The sequence below is a fragment of the Carcharhinus amblyrhynchos genome, unplaced genomic scaffold (genome assembly GCF_965287045.1).
Source record: "Carcharhinus amblyrhynchos unplaced genomic scaffold, sCarAmb.v2.hapA chromosome_113, whole genome shotgun sequence".
Lineage (NCBI taxonomy): Eukaryota > Metazoa > Chordata > Chondrichthyes > Carcharhiniformes > Carcharhinidae > Carcharhinus > Carcharhinus amblyrhynchos.
The window spans coordinates 478,890-498,827 of record NW_027649853.1 but is presented as its reverse complement, the minus strand read 5'-3'; the positions used below and the strand labels follow the sequence as shown (position 1 = coordinate 498,827).

Genomic DNA, 19,938 nt, shown 5'->3' with positions numbered 1-19,938 from the left:
TCCCAGTGGGTGGGAGGTTAGGGCTGCTAGGGAGGTTGGGGAGGCCAGCAATCAGGGGTGTGAGGGTTTGAGAGGCAGTAGTGGAGACTGTCATGGGGCTGGCCAGCAATTAAGCTGGCCAGCGATTTGGAGAATGACAGTGCAGAATTACTGCCTAGACCTCCATGCTTCAGTTTCTCCTTGTCACTGAACCCTATATTTTCAACATTTCAGGTGCGTTATTTGTGTCCTTCTTTGTGGAGACAGAACAAAAATATGTATTTAGTTAGTCCGCCATTTTGTTCCCCATTATAAATTCCCGTTCGAACTGTGAAAGGCCTACAGTTGTCTTCATGAATTCTGAGACAGGATACACTGTCACTTAGGCACAAATTAGAGTCATCAAGGTTTTCAGCATGGAAACAGGCACTTTGGCTCAACTTGTCCATGCCGCCCTTTTTTTAAAAAACCCCTAAGATAATCCCAAATGCCTGCATTTGGCCCATATCCCTCTCTACCCATCTTACCCATATAACTGTCTAAATGATTTTTAAGAGACAAAATTGTATCCACCTCTACTACTACCTCTGGCAGCTTGTTCCAGACACTCACCACCCTCTGTGTGAAAAAATTGCCTCTCTGGACACTTCTGTATCTCTCCCCTCTCACCTTAAACCTATGCCCTCTAGTTTTAGACTCCCCTACCTTTGGGAAAAGATACTGAATATCTAGCCCCTCATTATTTTATAGACCCCCTCAGCCTTCTATGCTTCAGAGAAAAAAATTCCAGTCTGTCCAGCCTCTCCTTATAACTCAAGCCATCAAGTCCCGGTAGTAACCTAGTAAATATTTTCTGCACTCTTTATAGTTTAATAATATCCTTTCCACAATAGGGTGACCAGAACTGTACACAGTATCCCAAATGTAGCCTTATCAACGTCTTGTACAACTTCAACAAGACATCCCAACTCCTGTATTCAATGTTCTGACCAATGAAACCAAGTATGATGAATGCCTTCTTCACCATTCTGTCCACCTGTCAAGGAGCTATGAACATGTACTCCAAGATCTCTTTGTTCTGTAACTGTCCCCAGTGCTGTACCATTAACTGAATAAGTCTTACCCTGGTTCAATCTACCAAAATGCATCACCTCGCATTTATCTAAATTAAACTCCATCTGCCATTCTTCAGCCCACTGGCCCAATTGATCAAGATCCCGTTGCAATTGGAAATAACTTTCTTTACTATTCACTGTGCCACCAATCTTGGTGTCATCTGCAAATTTACTAACCATTCTTCTTACATTTTCATCCAAATCATTAATATAAATGACAAATAACAGTGGATCCATTATTGATCCTTGAGGCATACCGCTGATCACAGGCCTCCAGTTTGAAGAAACCCTCTACCACCACCCTCTGGGTTCTATCAAGAAGCCAATTTTAGATCCCATGAGATTTAGCCTTTTGCAACAACCTACCATGTGGTACCTTGTCAAAGGCCTTGCTAAAGTCCATGTCGACAACATCAACTGCATTGCCCTCATCTATCTTCTTAGTTACTCTTTCAAAAAAAATCAAATTTGAAAGACATGATTTTCCACTCTCAAAGCCATGCTGACTGTTCCTACTCAGTCCTTGCGTCTCTAAATGCCTGTAGATCCTGTGTCTCAAAATACCTTCCAACAACTTACCCACCATAGATGTGAGGCTCACCGGCCTATAGTTCCCAGGGTCCCTGCAGCCCTTTTTAAACAAAGGCACAACATTTGCCACCCTCCAATCTTCAGGCACCTCACCTGTGACTATTGATGATTCAAATATCTCTGCCAGGGGACCCTAGCCTCCCACAACATCCTGGGATACACTTCATCAGGTCCCGGGGATTTAACTACCTTGATGTGATTTAAGATTTCCAATACTTCTTTCTTAGTAATATGTACACTCCTCAAGACATCACTGTTTATTTCCCCAAGTTCCCTAACATCTATGCTTTTCTCAGCTGTGAATACTGATGAGAAATATTAATTTAGGATCTCTTGTGGATCCGCACATGACCTTGCTGATCCTTAAGAGGTCCTACTGTGTCCCTTGTTACTCTTTTGCCTTTTATGTATTTGTAGAAACTCTTTGGATTTTCCTTTGTCTTATCTGCCAAAACAGTCTTGCGTCCCTTTTTGCCCTCCTGATTTCTCTCTTAACTCTACTCCTACACCCACTATACTCTTCAGCTGCCTTTACATGTCATGTGCCTCCTCCTTCTCAGCCAGGGCCTCAATATCCTGAATTATCCAGGGTTCCCTACTTCTGCTAGCCTTGCCTTTCACTGTAAGAGGAATGTGCTTACCCTGAACCCTGGTTATCACACTTTTGAAAGCCTCCCAATTACCAGATGTCCCTTTGCCATGCCATTATCTACCCCAATTAACTTTTGAAAGTTCCTGCCTGGTACCATCAAAATTGGCCTTGCCTCAATTTAGAACTTTAACTTTTGGGCCAGACCTATCATTCTCCATAGCTTTCTTAAAACTAGTAGAATTATAGCCACTGGTCCCAAAGTGATCCCTCATTAACACTTCTGTCACCTGCCCTTCCTTACTTCCCAAGAGGAGTTCAAGTTTTCCCCCTCTCTAGTCGGGCCATCCACATACTGAATGAGAAATTCTTCCTGGATATACTCAACAAAATTCTCTCCATCCAACCCTCTAATACTATGGCTGTCCCAACCAATGTTGGGAAAGTTAAAATCCCCTACTATTGCCATCCTTTTTTTTGGTGCTACCTGTAATCTTACATATTGCTCCTCAATTTCCTGCTGACTATTTGGGGGCCTATAGTACAACCCTATCAATGTGATTTCCCCCTTCTTATTTCTTAGTTCTTCCCAAATAAACTCAGTGGCCAAACCCTTGGATATATCCCCTCTCAGTACTGCCTTGATGTTTTCCCTAATCAAAAGTGCAACTCCCCCTCCTCTCTTACCTCCTGTTCTATCTTTCCTACAGCATTTGTATCCTGAACATTGAGCTGCCAGTCCTGTTCCTTCCTTAACCATGTTTCAGTAATTGCTATGATGTCCCAGCCCCACATATCCATCCATCCCCTGAGTTCATCTGCCTGGCCCGTCAGGCCTCTTGCATTGAAATAAATGCAGTTTAATCTGTCTTGCTTTTGCCTGATCTGTCTGGTACTAGAATTACTGACACTGCTTTTACTACTTAATGTGCTCTCTTTAACTACTGTGTTGTCCTCAATGTTCTCTTCTGTCTCCCTACTACTTTGGATCCCACCCCCCTGCCAAACCCTCCTGAGTGGCTCTAGCAAATCTCCCCACCAGGATGTTAGTTCCCCTCCAGTTCAGGTGTAACCTGTCCCTCCTGAACAGGTCACCCTTCCCCAGAAAATATTCCAATGATTCAAAAATCTGTCCCCTGCACCAGCTGTCAAGCTATGCATTCATCTGCCTAACCTTCCTATTCCTATTCTCACTAGCACGTGGCACCGGTAGTAGTCCAGAGATTACTATCTTCGAGATGCACAGTGGCCTGATCAGCGCACTAATGTCGGCCCCTGGGGTGAGATTACGACTCGTTCTGCCCTCCCCTCCTCCCCAACTACTGTCTTGAATCCTCCAGCAGACTCTGTGATGCACGGAGTGCTGAGAATTTGCTAAAAATCTCCCATTTTCTCACCTGTTGGGAACTTAGTTTCTTTTTGGAAAAATCGCCCCCATGGACTTATTAATGCTAAGTAGCATGGCTTTGTGCAGGGAAGGTCGTGTGTCACAAACTTGATTGAATTTCTTGAGGAACTGTCAAAGATGATTGATGACTGATGCAGTGTGGTGGATGGTACCTACAATGACTTCAGCGAAGCTTTTGACAAGGTCCCCCATGGCAGGCTGATACAGATGGTGAAGACGCATGGGATTTACAGTGAGCTGATAAGATAGGTACAGAATTGGCTTCAAAGAATGAAGAAAATTACACCACAGGAACAGGCCCTTCGGCCCTCCAAGCCTGCACCAACCGTGCTGCCCTACTGAACTAAAACCCCCAACCCTTTCTGGGACCATATCTCTCCATTCCCATCCTATTGTACTTGTCAAGACGCTCCTTAAAAGTCACAATTGTATCTGCTTCCACTACTGGCATGGTAGCATAGTGATTAGCACTGTTGCTTCACAGCTCCAGGAATCCGGGTTCGATTCCCGGCTCGGGTCACTGTCTGTGCGGAGTTTGCACGTTCTCCCTTTGTCTGTGTGGGTTTCTTTCAGGTGCTCCGGTTTCCTCCCAGAGTCCAAAGATGTGCGGGTTAGGTTGATTGGCCAAGCTAAATTGACCCTTAGTGACCCAGGATGTGTAGGTTAGAGGGATTAGTGGGTAAATATATAGGGATATGGGGATAGGGCCTGGGTGGGATTGTTGTCGGTGCAGACTTGATGGGCTGAATGGCTCTTTCGGCACTGTAGGGTTTCTATGGTTCCATGGTTTACCCCTCCTGGCAGCAAGTTCCAGGTACCCACCACCCTCTGTGTAAAAAATTAGTCTTGTACATCTTCTTTAAACCTTGGCTCTTGCACCTTAGACCCCCAATAATTGACTCTTCCATCCTGGGAAAAAGCTTCTGACTATCCACTCTGTCCATGCCTCTCATAATCTTGTAGACTTCTATCAGGTTGCTCCTCAACCTCCGTCATTCCAATGAGATCAAACCAAGTTTCTCCAACCTCTTCTCATAACTAATGCCCTCCATACCAGGCAACATGCTGGTAAATATTTGGTGGCTCTTCCTTTCTTCTTCCACCCCCACCCCACCATAAACCCAAACCACTTGTGCTGGGGTGTCATCACCTCTCCAAACGTGCTAAGCACGGCAAGACTGAAAGCAGGACACCAGCAGGGCAGATGGTGTGGATGGTGAGTAGGAGCAGTGAGGTGATGAGGACAGAACCTGCAGGGGAGATGAGGTGTGTGTGGGAGAGCGAGCAGTCGTGTTCCTTGAGATGGCAGTGAATGAGGTCCCAGTGGATGTATGATAGCTGTGTGAGTTGAGAGTGACTTACCTTGGCAGAATGGAGGAGATTATTCATCCTTTTGCAGCACTGGATGGCTGTCCTCTTCCACAGGTCATTGGCACTTACCCAGCACTGTGATCGCTTCCCATGCTCAGTTGGTCATCTTGGTTGCAGCTCTTTGCCCAGAGTGTGGATACAGTACATCACAGCAGACCTCCACTGTAACCAGCAGGTGCTCAAGGGAGGTGTCAGTAATCCTGGGTGCAGAAAGTTTCCTAGGTCTGGTAGCCATGACTTTCCAGCAAAGTCCAATCTGTGTCAGCAGTGTGCATAGTGCCCAGATCATTGAAGCTCTGAGGTGATGGTGGGGCAGGTAAATCAGAGGCCGTCCAGCAGTGATACAGAGTGAAACCCTGCCTTCAAAGGTTTTTCACCAAGTGCCACACTACATGGCAGAAAAAGCTGCCATTGTCATTAGCAGGATAAACACTGTTTGCCCCATCTGAAATTGGTCTTTGCTGATTTCTGAGACAAATCTGTTGTATACCTTTCTGGCCATTACATTACAGGGATGACAAAATTGCTCTGGATAGAGTGCAAGAATGTTACCTTGTCTAGCCTAGGGTTGTTTTCCTTAAAACAGAGGCGGCTGAGGGGGTGACCTAATTGGGGTTTACAAAGTTATCAGGGCGGTAGACAGGGTAGATGGGAAAGACTTGTTTCCCTTAGCTGAGGGGAGAGGGTTGATTACCAGGAGGGTAGGTTTAAGGTGATTGGGAAAAGAATGAGAGGGGATATGAGGAAAAACATTTCAGCCCGAGGCTGGTGGACTTCTGAAATTCACTGCCCAAGTTGGTTGTTGAGGCTGAAACACTGGACTCATTTAAACGGTGCTTAGATCTGTACGTGAAGAGCTGGAACCTGTGAGGTGACAGACCAGGTGCTGGAAAGTGGGATTAAAATGAGCAGCGAGTATCTTTTTTTCTCTATTGGCCAGCACAGACACAATGGGCTGACCAGTCACATACATCATGCTATTTAAATATCATGACCTATTTCTGCACTGTCACTTTTCAATGTTCTATTGTTCTAGGAAACAAATGCTGACCTAGCAAGCGACATCTACATCCCATTAAAGAATGTTCAGTTGTGATGAGTGCAAAAGGTTAAGCTTTGATGGGAGGTCCTTTTTTTTTAAGAAATGCTCTTGCCTTGTACAACCAAACAAATATTTGAAATATGGAAAGTATCTTTTAGAACTTCCTGAAGATTTGAAAGGTGTTAGCAATAAAGCCATTGAGGTTTACAGCATGGAAACAGCCCTTCGGCCCAACTTGTCCATGCCGCCCCTTTTTTTAACCTCTAAGCTAGTCCCAATTGCCTGTGTTTGGCTCATATCCCTCTGTGGCCATCCTACCCATGTAACTGTCTAAATGCTTTTTAAAAGACAAAATTGTACCTGCCTCTACTATTGCCTCTGGTTGCTCGTTCCAGACATTCTTTTGTATCTCTCTCCTCTCACCTGAAACTGATGTCCTCTAGTATTAGACTCCCCCACCTTTGGGAAAGAAATTAACTGTCTAGCTGATGTATGCCCCTCATTATTTTGTAGAACTCGATAAGATCACCCCTAAGCCTCCTACACTCCAGGGAAAAAAGACCCATTCTGTTGAGCCTCTCCTTATAATTCAAGCTAACAAGTCCTGGGAGCATTTTAGTAAATCTCTTTTGCACTCTGTTTTGTTTAATAATATCCTTTACATAATAGGGTGACTAGAACTGTACACAGTATGGCAAGTGTGGCCTTACCAATGTCTTGTAGAATTTCAACAAGACTCGTGTACCCTGATCAATGAAACCAAGCATACTGTATGTCTTCTTCACCACTCTGTTCACCTGTGGTTCCACTTTCAAGGAACTCTGAACATGTACCCCTAGATCTCTTTGTTCTATAACTCTCCCCAATGCCCTACCATAACTGAGTAAGTTCTGCCCTGGTTCAGTCTACCAAAATGCATCACCTTGCATTTATCTAAATTAAACTCCATCTGCCATTCTTCAGCCCATTGTCCCAATTGATTCAAGATCCCATTGCAATCCTAGATAACCTTCTTCACTGTCTACAATGCCACCAATCTTGGTATCATCTGCAAACTTACTAACCATACCTCTTAAATTCTCATCCAGATCATTAATATAAATGACAAATAATAGTGGACCCTGCACTTATCCCTGAGGAACACCACTGGCACAGGCCTCCAGTTTGAAAAACAACCCTCTCCATCCACCCTCTGTCTTCTGTCATCAAGCCAATTTTGTATCCATTTCGCTACCTCACCCTGTATCCCGTGAGATTTAACCTTATGCAACAACCTACCATGCGGTACCTTGTCAAAGACCTTGCTAAGGTCCATGTAAATAACATCAACTGTACAGCCCTCATCAACCTTCTTGGTTACCCCTTCAAAAAACTCAATCAAATTTGTGAGACATGATTTTCCACTCACAACCCATGCTGACTGTCCCCAATCAGTCCTTGCATCTCTAATGCCTGTAGATCCTGTCCCTCAGGATACCTTCTGACAACTAACTCACTACAGATGTGAGGCTCACCGGCCTGTAGTTCTCAGGCTTTTCCCTGCAGCCCTTTTTAAACAAAGGCACAACATTTGCCACTCTCCAAATTCAGGCACCTCCCCTGTGGCTATCCATGATTCAAATATCTCGACTAGGGGACCCGCAATTTCCTCCCGAGCCTCCCACAATGTCCTGGGATAAACTTCATTAGGTCCCGGGGATTTATCTACACTGATGCGCTTTAATACTTCCAGCATCTCCTTCTCTGTTATATGTACACTCCTGAAGACATCATTATTTATTTCCACAAGTTCCCTAACATGCATGCTTTTCTCAATAGTAAATACTGATGAGAAATATTCATTTAGGATCTCACCCATCTCTTGTGGATCTGCCATAGATGACCTTGTTGATCCTTAAGACGCCCTACTCTCTCCCAAGTTATTTTTTTGCCTTTTATGCATTTGTAGAAGCTCTTTGGATTCTCCTTTGCCTTATCTGCCAAAGCAAATTTCATGTCCCCTTTTTGCCCTTCTGACTTTTCTCTTAATTCCTGCACCCTCTATACTCTGCAAGGGATCCACTTGATCTCAGCTGCTTATGCATGTCATGTGCCTCCTTTTTCTTCTTGACCAGGACCTCAATATCCCGAGTCATGCAGGTTTTTCTGCTGGTGATAAACAGTGAAGCTGTTATCAAAATTCAGTTGGTTCACATGATGCCCTTCAGGGAAGAAAAGCTGGTGTGCTAAGTACATAATTGTAGATCGACACTATATTGTGACTCTGTGCTCAGGCAGGGGGCTTATGGAGAGATGAAACAACTTGTTTTCCCTGGGTTACTAATGATTATTGCCATTGGCGTCTGGCCTTAGAATCCTGGTCATTTGCAGACACAGTGCAGACCCGAAAATTGGGCTTGGAAGGGGGAGCTCAGCAGATTCTGACTTCCTCTGCACATGCTGGGAGAGTTGGATAGAGGTATGCAGTAGTGCTCAGGTCTACAAACAGAGCTGAGCTGGGGATTTACTACTTTGCTTTTCCTGCAGCTGGCGATGTCAGAGGTGGAATCGGATGTTCAGGCGGAAGTGCAGGGCATTTGTGAAATCCAACTTCTTCTATTGGCTAGTGATATTCCTGGTTTTCCTCAACACTCTAATGATTGCCTCGGAGCACCACCATCAACCTGACTGGCTGACCAACGTCCAAGGTAAGATCAAAATCTGTAATCACTAGTCAATGTTATCACTAAACAACTCCACCTTCCAGACACACCCGGCCCCTCGCCCAGGCACACCGGGCCCCTCGCCCAGAGAGACCCGGCCCTGCGCCCAGGCGAGCCCTGCCTCTTCATCACTTCACCCCCCACAGACACAACCATCCTATCTTGTACTCAATCATCCTTAATCTTTGCTTCACCCCTCCAGGCCCATTCCCACACTCAACTTTCTCCCCACCCCCAATACAGCACTTTACAATTTTTTTCCCATAATCCTGGCCCTAATAACAGACAGCTGCTCTCATCCATGGTAATAGTCATTTCCACTTGCTCAATCCAATCATTTCAGCTGTGCTCTCTCTCTGTTAATATCCCTCTATCTCTGTCTTTGTTAATCTCTCTCTCTTATTCTCCCTCTCTATTTCTTCCTCATATTGTAGACAATGCTAACAAGGTGCTCTTAGCCCTGTTCACGGTGGAGATGGTCCTGAAGATGTTCAGCCTTGGCCTGCAGGCCTACTTTGTGTCTCTGTTTAATCGATTTGACTGCTTTGTGGTGTGTGCTGGGATCCTGGAGACTATTCTGGTTGAGGTGAGGGTAATGTCTCCACTTGGAATCTCCGTCCTCCGATGTATCCGACTTCTGAGAATCTTCAAAATCACCAGGTATGGTTTGTGGACCAGAAGTATGAAGTCAACAAATACTAAGTCAACCAGTTATGGGCACCACACTTGAGGAAAGATGTGAAGGGATTGGCAAGCGTACAAAGGAAATTCACAAGGATAATTCCAGGGATTAAGAACTGTAGCTATGAGGATAGATTGGAGAGGTTGGGACTGTTTTCATTGAAGAAAAGAAGGCGGAAAGGAGATTTGATTGAGGTATTCAGATCTTGAAAGTTATTGGAAGGGGAAAGCATGACCAGCTGTTCCCATGCACTAGGGGGCAATGATTTAAAATAATTGGCAAAAAGGGTGAATGGAATCCAGAATGAACTTCCTGAGAGGGTGGTGGAGGCAATTTCGATCGAGGTATTCAAAAAGGAATTGGATTGATTCTGAAAAGAGAATGTGCAAGGCGGGATAAGGCAGAGGAGTGGAACTGCATGGATTGCTTGTTCAGAGAGCCAGAGTAGAAGCGTTGGGCTGCATTGTCTCCTCTTCTACAGTAAAGATTCTGTGAAATAACGGTTCATTCTCCAATTTCACTGAGTCAGCAGAATTACTCACCTCACCAGTTAAACAGGTGAATCCAGAGATGCCTCACTGAAAAAGCGAATAGAACATAGAACATAGAACACTACAGCACAAACAGGCCCTTCGGCCCACGAGTTGCGCCGATCACATCAACACCTACCAACCTACAGACCTATCTATAACCCTCAATCTCATTAAACCCCATATACTCATCCAGAAGTCTTTTAAAAGACCCCAGCGAGTTCGCCTCCACCACCACTGACGGCAGCCAATTCCATTCACTCACCACCCTCTGAGTGAAAAACTTACCCCTAACATCACTTCTGAACTTCCCTCCCTGCACCTTAAATCTGTGTCCTCTCGTAGCAACCATTTCAACCCGGGGAAATAGCCTCTGAGAGTCCACCCTATCTGTTCCTCTCAACATTTTGTAAACCTCTATCAGGTCGCCTCTCAACCTTCGTCTCTCCAGGGAAAAGAGTCCCAGCTCCCTCAACCTAACTTCATAAGGCATGCCTCCCAGTCCAGGCAACATCCTTGTAAATCTCCTCTGTACCCTTTCAATAGCTTCTACATCTTTCCTATAGTGAGGCGACCAGAACTGCGCACAATACTCTAAATGAGGCCTGACAAGGGTCTTATAAAGTTGCAGCATTACCTCCCGACTCCTAAACTCAATCCCTCGATTAATGAAGGCCAGTACACCATACGCCTTCTTGACCACCCCCTCCACCTGCGAGGCCGATTTAAGAGTCCTGTGTACCCGGACCCCTAGATCCTTCTGCTCTTCAACACTACTCAGACTTCTGCCCTTGATAGTGTACTCGTTCATCCCGTTGGTTCTGCCAAAATGGACGACTACACATTTATCCGCGTTGAAGTCCATCTGCCACTTCTCCGCCCAGTCCTGCATCCTATCTATGTCCTGCTGCAACTTTTGCCATCCTTCCAGACCATCCACAACACCACCGACCTTAGTGTCATCAGCGAACTTACTTACTCATCCCTCCACTTCCTCATCCAGGTCATTTATGAAAATGACAGACAACAAGGGTCCCAGAACAGATCCTTGAGGCACACCGCTGGTGACTGACCTCCATTCAGAAAAAGCCCCATCCACAACCACTCTCTGCCTTCTGCAGGCAAGCCAATTTTGGATCCACAAGGCCAAAGGCCCTTGGATCCCATGCCCTCTCACCTTCTCAAGAAGTCTTGCATGGGGGATCTTATCAAACGCCTTGCTGAAGTCCATGTACACTACGTCCACGGCACTTCCTTCGTCAATGTGTTCAGTCACATTATCGAAGAACTCAACTAGGCTTGTAAGGCACGACCTGCCCTTGACAAATCCATGCTGACTATTCCTGATCATGTCAAACCTCTCCAAATGTTTGTAAATCCTGTCCCTCAGAAGCCTCTCCATCAGCTTACCAACTACTGAGGTCAGACTCACCGGACGGTAATTTCCCGGGCTATCTCTGTTCCCTTTCTTGAAAATAGGAACTACATCCGCAATCCTCCAATCCTCCGGAACCTCTCCCGTCTCCATTGACGACGCAAAGATCATCGCCAGGGGCTCTGCAATCTCTTCCCTCGCCTCCCACAGTATCCTGGGGTACATCCCATCTGGTCCAGGCGACTTATCTACCTTGATAGAATTCAAAAGTTCCAACACATCCTCCTCCTTAATATTCACGTACTCAATCTTTTCCATCTGCTGCAAATCCATAACAAAATCTCCCAGATCAGCTTCCACTGTGAAAACTGAGGCGAAGTACTCGTTAAGCACTTCTGCCATTTCTTCTGGTTCCACACAAACCTTTCCCCCCTCACCTTTTATAGGTCCTATCCCTTCTCTTCTTATCCTTTTACCTTTCACATATTTATAGAATAGCATACATATTTGTATGGGGATTGAATTTAGGAGTCGCAGTGTAATGTTGCAACTGTACACTACTCTAGTGCGGCCGCACTTGGAGTACTGTGTGCAGTTCTGGTCCCCGCATTACAAGAAGGATGTGGAGGCGTTGGAGAGGGTGCAGAGGAGGTTTACTAGGATGTTGCCTGGTATGGTGGGGAGGTCCTATGAGGAGAGACTGAGGGATCTAGGGTTGTTTTCGTTGGAAAGAAGGCGGCTAAGAGGGGATCTTATTGAAACATATAAGATGATTAGAGGTTTAGATAGGGTGGATAGTGATAGCCTTTTTCCTCGGATGGAGAAAGCTAGCACGAGGGGGCATGGCTTTAAATTAAGGGGGGGTAGCTACAGGACGGATGTCAGGGGTAGGTTCTTTACCCAGCGGGTGGTGAGGGATTGGAATGCCCTGCCTGCTGCAGTTGTAAATGCGTCTAGTTTGGGGGCGTTTAAGAGATCTCTGGATAGGTTTATGGACGAAAAGGGATTGGTATAGGCTAGTGGGTCATTGTTTTTGTAACTGGTCGGCGCAACATCGTGGGCCGAAGGGCCTGTTCTGCGCTGTAATGTTCTATGTTCTATGTTCTATGTTCTATTTAAAGGATGATCAAAACTTAAGTGTGCAGGGGCAGAGGTTCACGATTGTGATAGCAATACTGAACTGAGATGCAATTATGAAGGTAAGTGCGGGAATAGAGAGACCTGGGGCTTGACATCCACACACTGAGGTGTCAGGATAAGATAAAAAAGTTGTTACAAAGACACGGGGGATAGCTGGCTTGATAAATAGGTTACAAAAGTGAGGATGTCATACAAAACCTTTGCAGCTTAGGCTTCAGCTCAAGTGCTTTTTTCACTTTTGGACGCAACATTTCATGAACAATGTCTGTGTCTTGGAGAAGGTGTGAAGGTGATTCATTTGAATTCCTTGAAGGCTGGAGGTCTGCAGTTACATGTACAGTCTGTAAAAGTTGAGGTTATGTTGGAAATTCTAAAGATTCATAACCGCTGAATGATGGGCCTCATGATGGTCCCCTTATCCTGAGACTGTGCCATCTTGTTCTAGATTCGTTGTCTGGCGGAGTGTTGTACTCTCTGTCTGTCAGCCTGTTGTACTCTCTGTCTGGCGGCCTTCTGTACTCTCTGTCTGGTGGAGTGCTGTACTCTCTGCCTGATGGTGTGCTGTATTCTCTGTCTGGTAATCTGCTATACTCTCTGCCAGGGGAGTGCTGTTCTCTCTGTCTGGCAGACTGCTGTACTGTCTGCCTGACTATTTGCTGTATTCTGTGTCTGGCAGCATGCTGTATACTCTGTCTAGTGGCCTGCTGTGCTCTCTCTCTACGGTAGCCTGCTGTATGCTCTGTCTGGCAGCTTGCTGTACTCTCTGTCTGTGGCCTCTTTGTCTAGCAGCCTGCCATACTTTCTGTCTAGTGGAGTGCTGATCTCTGTGTCTGGCAGTCTGTTGTACTCTCTGTCTGGTGGAATGCTGTACTGTCTGTCTGGCGGAGTGCTGAACTCTCTGTCAGGCAGAGTGCTGTACTTTCTGTCTGGTGGAATGCTGTACTCTCTGTCTGGCGGAGTGTTGTACTCTCTGTCTGGTGGAATGCTGTACACACTGTATGGCAGTCTGTTGTACTCTCTGTCTGGCAGCCTGTTGTACTCTCTGTCTGGCGGAGTGCTGTACTCTCTGTCTGGCGGAGTGCTGTATTCTCTGTCTGGTGGAATGCTGTACTGTCTGGCGGAATGCTGTACTCTCTGTCTGAAGCCTGCTGTACTCTCTGTCTGGTGGAGTGCTGTACTCTCTGTCTGGTGGAATGCTGTGTCCTCTGTCTGGTGGAATACTGTACTCTCTGTCTGGTGGAATGCTGTGTCCTCTGTCTGGTGGAATACTGTACTCTCTGTCTGGTGGAATACTGTACTCCCTGTCTGGCAGAGTGCTGTACCCCCTGTCTGAAGTCCCGCTGTACTCCATGTCTGGTGGAGTGTTGTACTCTCTGTCTGGCAGCCTGTTGTACTCTCTGTCTGGCAGAATACTGTACTTTCTGTCTGGCAAAATACTGTACTCTCTGTCTGGCAGTCTGTTGTACTCTCTGTCTGGCAGAATGCAGTACTCTCTGTCTGGTGGCTTGTTGTATTCTCTGTCTAGTGGCCCACTGCACTCTCTCTGGCGGCATGCTGTACTTCCTGCCTGGCAGCATGCTGTATTCTCCAGCTTTTTAGCCGTGTCATAACTTTCTTTGGTATAATTCAATATATCAGTTTTTTTGGCTCACCTTGACATTTTTACCTTGGTGTTTAGAGCAGTTATTGTCCGTAGATGTGCTTTGGGCCATAAATTTTATGCCTCATTCTAATTCTCTCTTTTGCTTAGGTACTGGACGTCGTTGAGTAACTTGGTTGCCTCCCTGTTGAACTCAGTCCGTTCTATTGCATCCTTACTCCTCCTTCTATTCCTCTTCATCATTATCTTCTCATTGCTTGGGATGCAGTTGTTTGGTGGCAAGTTCAACTTTGATGATATGGTTGTGCGAAGGAGCACATTTGATAACTTTCCTCAGGCATTGCTAAGTGTGTTCCAGGTCAGTATCGGGCTGCATGAATTGCACTTTATTGCTATCTTTAAATGCTTTCGTTGGGAGGTTACTCAAGGCCCGCTCCAGAGGATTGAGCTTTAAAGCTGACCCTACTGTACTAATTGTTAGAGTTACTGTCTTTTGACAGTAGAGCAAGATCTTGTCTGTTCGCCTAAGTGGATATAAAAGATTCCAAACTCTCTCTCAGGCGTTATTTATCCCACAGTCAGCGCCAAAATAAATTCAAATAAAAACAGAAAATTCTGGAAATACTGGCAGACTTAATAGAGTCAGAAAGAAATTAAAGCTTCAAGTTGATTTTTCATCAGAAATTGGAAAAGTTCTAGACTGAATTGGTTTTCTATTCATGTCTACCTTGGCGATTTGGTTGCCATGTTCCTATCATAGCACAGTACTTTAGAGGTAGTAAAGTACTTGACGGGTTTAAGGTGTTACAGAACAGCAATCATTACTTTTCTTTTAAAGTCTCTGCTATATTTTAATCCTTTGGTGAAAAGATGTTGTCTTCTGTCATTCAGAGCCAACCATCACTCTCTTTTGTACTGTGGTTCATCCTTTCAACCAGATGCTGAGCTTCAGACTTCAGAGAGAGGGAGGGGTTGGGAATTAGTGTCCCAGAGAAAGAGAGGGCATGAATTAATGACTCAATGTAATAGAGGTGGAGTCTGGTAGATGTGTAAATGTGCTACAATGGAATCTCATTGGGTTGCAGTGAGTTCGAGAGTGGAATGTGCTATAATGGAGTCCCACTGTTCTGCAGTGAGTTCAAGACAGAAATGTTGCCTGTGAAATACTCTATACAGATACTTCGACTAGTTTATCACTCAAAGCATATTTACCCAGGTGCTCTGAGACAGAGAAAGGACTGTGGTTCAAACTTAGCTTAATTAAAAATACTTGCAAGTTAATGGAACAACTTTTACACAATAAAATTAAGTTAACTTTTCCCTAAGAAGGCTGACTGAAACATAGAAACATAAAAATTAGAAGCAGGAGTAGGCCATTCAGCCCTTTGAGCCTGCTCTGCCATTCATTTTGATCATGACTGACCTCACTTTTATCCAAATTATGCTGCATCTGCCATGCAAATACTCACACACTCAGCCTGTCCAAATCACACTGAAGAATCCCTGCATCCTCCTCACAGCTCACCTTCCCACCCAACTTTGTATCATCTGCAAATTTGATTTCCTCTTCAAATCATTAATATATAATGTTAACAGTTGGAGTCCAAGCACAGATCCCTGTGTTACACGACTTGTCATTGCCTACCAAACAGAAAAATACCCACCAATGCCAAGTCTTTGCTTCCTATCTGCTAACCAGCTTTTGATCCATCTCAAGACACTACTCACAATCCCATGCGCTTGTAATCTGCTATGTGAGACCTTGTCGAAAACCTTCTGAAAGTCTCAATAAACAACATCCACTGGCTCTCCTGGTCAACTCTACTAGTTAAATCCTTAAAGAATTCCAATAGATTTGACAAGCATGATTTCCCCTTTGTAAATCCATGTTGACTTTGTCTGATTATATCACTGCCTTCCAAATGTTGAACTGTGAAATCCTTGATAATGGACTCGAGCAACTTTCCCAGTACTGATGTTAGGCTCACTGGTCCATAGTTCCATATTTTCTCTTTACCTCCACTTTTGAAAAGCGGGTTTACATTAGCTATCTTCCAATCCAAAGGAACCAGTCCAGAGTCAAAAGAATATTGGAAAATGAATACCAATAGATCTACTATTTCCAGAGCCTTCCCTTAAGTACCCTGGGATGAAGATTATCAGGCCCTGAAGGTTCATCCGCCTTCAATCCCATCAATTCCCCAAAAATAATTTCTCTACTAATGCTGATTTCCTTCAGCTACTCACCAAAACTTATTTCTCTCGGAACTTCTGGTACATTACTCATGTCTTCCTTTGTGAAAACAAAAGCAAACTATGAATTTAGCTCCTCAGCCATTTCTTTGTTCCCTGTTATGAATTCTCCTGTTTCTGACTGTAAGGGTCTACCTTAATTTTAGTCAATCTTTTTCTTTTTACATACCTGTATAAGATTTTACAGTCAGTTTTTACGTTCCTTGCTAGCTTACTTTCATACTCTATTTTCCCCTTCCCTTGGTTTTGGTTTGATTTGTATTGTTTCTTGTGTGCTGTACAGACAAAGCATACCATACAAAGAGGAGGAAGGGCAAGCATGCAGAATGTAGTATTACAGTCATAGCTATGGTGTAGAGAAAGCTCAACTTAATGTGAGATAGGTCCATTCAGAAGTCTGATGGCAGCAGGGAAGAAGCTGTTCTTGAGTCCATCCAAGGTCAATGGACATTTCCATTGTCCATCCCTCACCCGGTCTGATTCCATGGTGGGCTGGACATTCGAATTCCACCGAATGTCTTTTTCTATTATTCTGGCTGGTACTTCCTGAATGGTTTTGGCCATAACAATTCTACCATTGTAAAGTTTGAGCCTGTCTTTCAATATGTCATCTACATTCTGTTTTGGGTCATAATGACTCCCCCATTGTGAAGTCAAGTACAAGCTGCAAGACAGCTCTGGTGTGGTCCCTAAACAGAAAATGCTGTAGAAACTCAGCATGTCTGACAGCATCTGTGGACAGGGAATAGAACCAATACTTTGAGTCTGGATAACCCTTCATCAGGCTCTATTCTGTTTCCAGATGCTGTCAGACCTGCTGAGTTTTTGCAGCATTTTCTGTTTTTGTTTCAGATTCGACCACCTGCAGTACTTTGCCTTTATCCTGGTATGGTCCCTGTTGACTTTTGACCTGTGATAACCTTGTCCTGTCTGAATTCTATCAGGCTTTTTGTTTGCAGAAGCTGTTTAGCTGTATATTAATTTGAAGTGCCCAATGTTGGGTCTTCTTGCTCAAGTCATTTGCCCCCTTCTTGATCCAATGAGCCTCAGCTAATAGGATCACACAACTCAAGTCAAATTCCCTTCTCAGGCAAGCACTTGAGTCTCAGACAGTCAGCCTAAATCCCTAACTCTTTTCAGAATACAGACATTCTTAATTAGGTAACTGTTAAAACTTAACTTTAAACTTCATACACAGAAAAGTTCAATATTGCAAAAGTCAAGACAAAATGGGTCCCAATCTTAAACATTTTCTCAAATGGACATACAAATCTCAAACTTTGTAAGATTAAAAGCAAAAATGGGTTGGTACAGTATTTTCGTGAACTCAAATATTTACAAATATGCGTAAAAGATTCTTTAATATATACATGAAGATCATTGGCTGAGCATCATCGATGTACTTAGTCTCCTTAGGTTGAATTTTATTGTAAGGATGCTGAGGTGCATTTGAGTGACTTTTATTGGTACCCATAACATACCATCCTAACATTTGCCTGCGCCCAGTGAGGTGAACCACGTGTACCCAGGATAAATACATTTGTTAGATAATATTATTATATAATAATTATAATATTATCGTTAGATAATATCTGTATGGTTTTAAATATATTCCTCTAACCCTCCTCCATTGGTGGAGATCTGTATTGGTTATATTTGGTGCTGCTCCACACTTGCTACCCTAACTTCCTCAAAGCTGCTTTCTAACTGATTTTCCGCCCCTTTTTGGTTTGTCAATGTGTCAAGCATAAATACTGGCCTAAGATTTTGTGGATCGATCTTAAAATTTACAATTGAGTGTGTAGTTGTGATCGTGCACCTGTATTTGGTCTGTGGTGCCTGTAAGATAGAACCATATACTGCTAGGACCAGGACTACCGTGCCTGGTCCTTCTTTCTTTCTGCTTGAATTGGGAGGAGATAAATATGTCACTGCTTTCAGTCAGAAGTTTCACATTTCAAAGTTTAGATGGTTGAGTGTCCGGACATGCAAGGGAGCTTTTATGAAATCTTGCTCAGAATAGGGGGACTCGGGCTGTAAGATGTTTTGTTTAGCTTTGTTCTGATTGGAATGTCTGATCAAATGTTTCCGTGGGCCTTGGAGCCATGCTGACTCCTCAATGCTTCATGAGCGGAGCATAGTTCTCCTGGTTCGGTTTTGTGGCAGTGGTCAGGGAGGCTGTTGCTGTGGATTTCAGATCAGGGACACGGGATCAGGACTTGGGGCTGGCATCTATCATTCCTTAAGGGATATACAAAGAACAAAAACAGCCCGGGAAACAGGCCCTTCGGCCCAACGAGCCCACGCTGCCATGAGAAACTGATGGTTCCTTTGCCTTCATCTGGTTTGTGTAGTACCATCCAGTCTTCCCGGATTCCAGTAAGATCTTGTAGATGTTTTCCATCAGGCAAAACAAATCCTCTCGCTTCCTACAGTGGCAGAAAGTTTATCAGACTGTTACAGAATGTATGTCCGCAGTGGGAAACTCATTGGTATAACTAACTACGTCGGCAACTGCTGCTGACTCAGCAGCCTAGATGCTCACTTTGCTTGGCAGCTTTAAAGCTAGTTCCAGTCGAGGTTTACCTTGCTAGTCTTCCCCATAAATCCGGACCCTGTTTTTCTATTTGCATCTTTCACTATAAAGAGTCCATTTAAAACAAAATTATTTTGCCTTCTTTGGATATGTCTTCCTTGGGTCTGCCCTCCTTTTGTTTTGGCACAAATGGTCCCTTGAGATCATTTGTTATCACTATTTGGCACTCATGAGACTTTCCATCATAATTCAGGTTGTCCATTAAGAAGGTGGGGGCAATTTGGCTCATTTTACTTTAATGTTGCAGCCCTGAAGCATTAGGGTCCACTGCGCTATGCAGTTCTGGCTAATTGTGCTGTCTTTGATTTGTCTATCCAGTAGCAGTTGTATGGGGGTGTGTTCTGTTAATATGGTGAGGGGGTTGAGTTCAATGATGTAGGCAAAGTGCTGTGGGGCAAGCTGATCCATGTGTGCTTTGTCCTTGAAACGTAAAGGCAAATTTGTATTGGCATTGTTGGTTTAAAGGGGTGGACCAAAATCCATTACTGATATCTAGAGCTGGGAAATATTTTGTCTGTGGGGCTTGCTTCATCATAGTCGCAGGATCTTTTGCTACTGTTGGTGCTGTTAGTGGGCCATTTTATTTAATTCCCTACAGTTGATTGTTAGTTCTAAGAGTTGTTCAGTTTTCTGACAGGCCAAGTCATTGAATTGTTTGTTGAAGCTACTGGGCTTAAGACTCCTGTTGTGGTCGGCTGGTGATTACTTTTGCAGTCTCGCTCTCAGCTTATTTTGGAAAGCTGTATTGTTTTGGGGTTTTGGTCAGGGCCCTCTACAACTACCTCTCCTCTACAGCTATCACTGTCATGCAGCTACAGTTATGTTTGTGCCCTGTGAATTCTTTACAGTAATCTCCTGTGTTCCCACGTCATTGGTCATATCTGCAGATTTTATCCTCAATTCTCCAACTGTGTAAATCCTTTCTGTATATCTCAGTATAGCTACCTCTATCAGTGCCATCAGCC

The 19,938-nt window shown here is 44.4% G+C and overlaps 1 protein-coding gene across 3 annotated transcripts in view; it reads left to right on the top strand.

The window, feature by feature from the left end:
* The window catches only part of LOC145338628 (voltage-dependent L-type calcium channel subunit alpha-1S-like), a 421,023-nt gene that overhangs the window by 86,558 nt on the left and 314,527 nt on the right, over nucleotides 1-19,938 (top strand). For all 3 annotated transcript variants that reach the window (XM_080183005.1, XM_080183003.1, XM_080183004.1), the window contains exons 9-11: nucleotides 8,622-8,782; nucleotides 9,232-9,457; nucleotides 14,275-14,482. In XM_080183005.1, coding sequence (XP_080039131.1) covers nucleotides 8,622-8,782; nucleotides 9,232-9,457; nucleotides 14,275-14,482 — 595 coding nt within the window. The remainder of the gene's footprint in view (nucleotides 1-8,621; nucleotides 8,783-9,231; nucleotides 9,458-14,274; nucleotides 14,483-19,938) is intronic.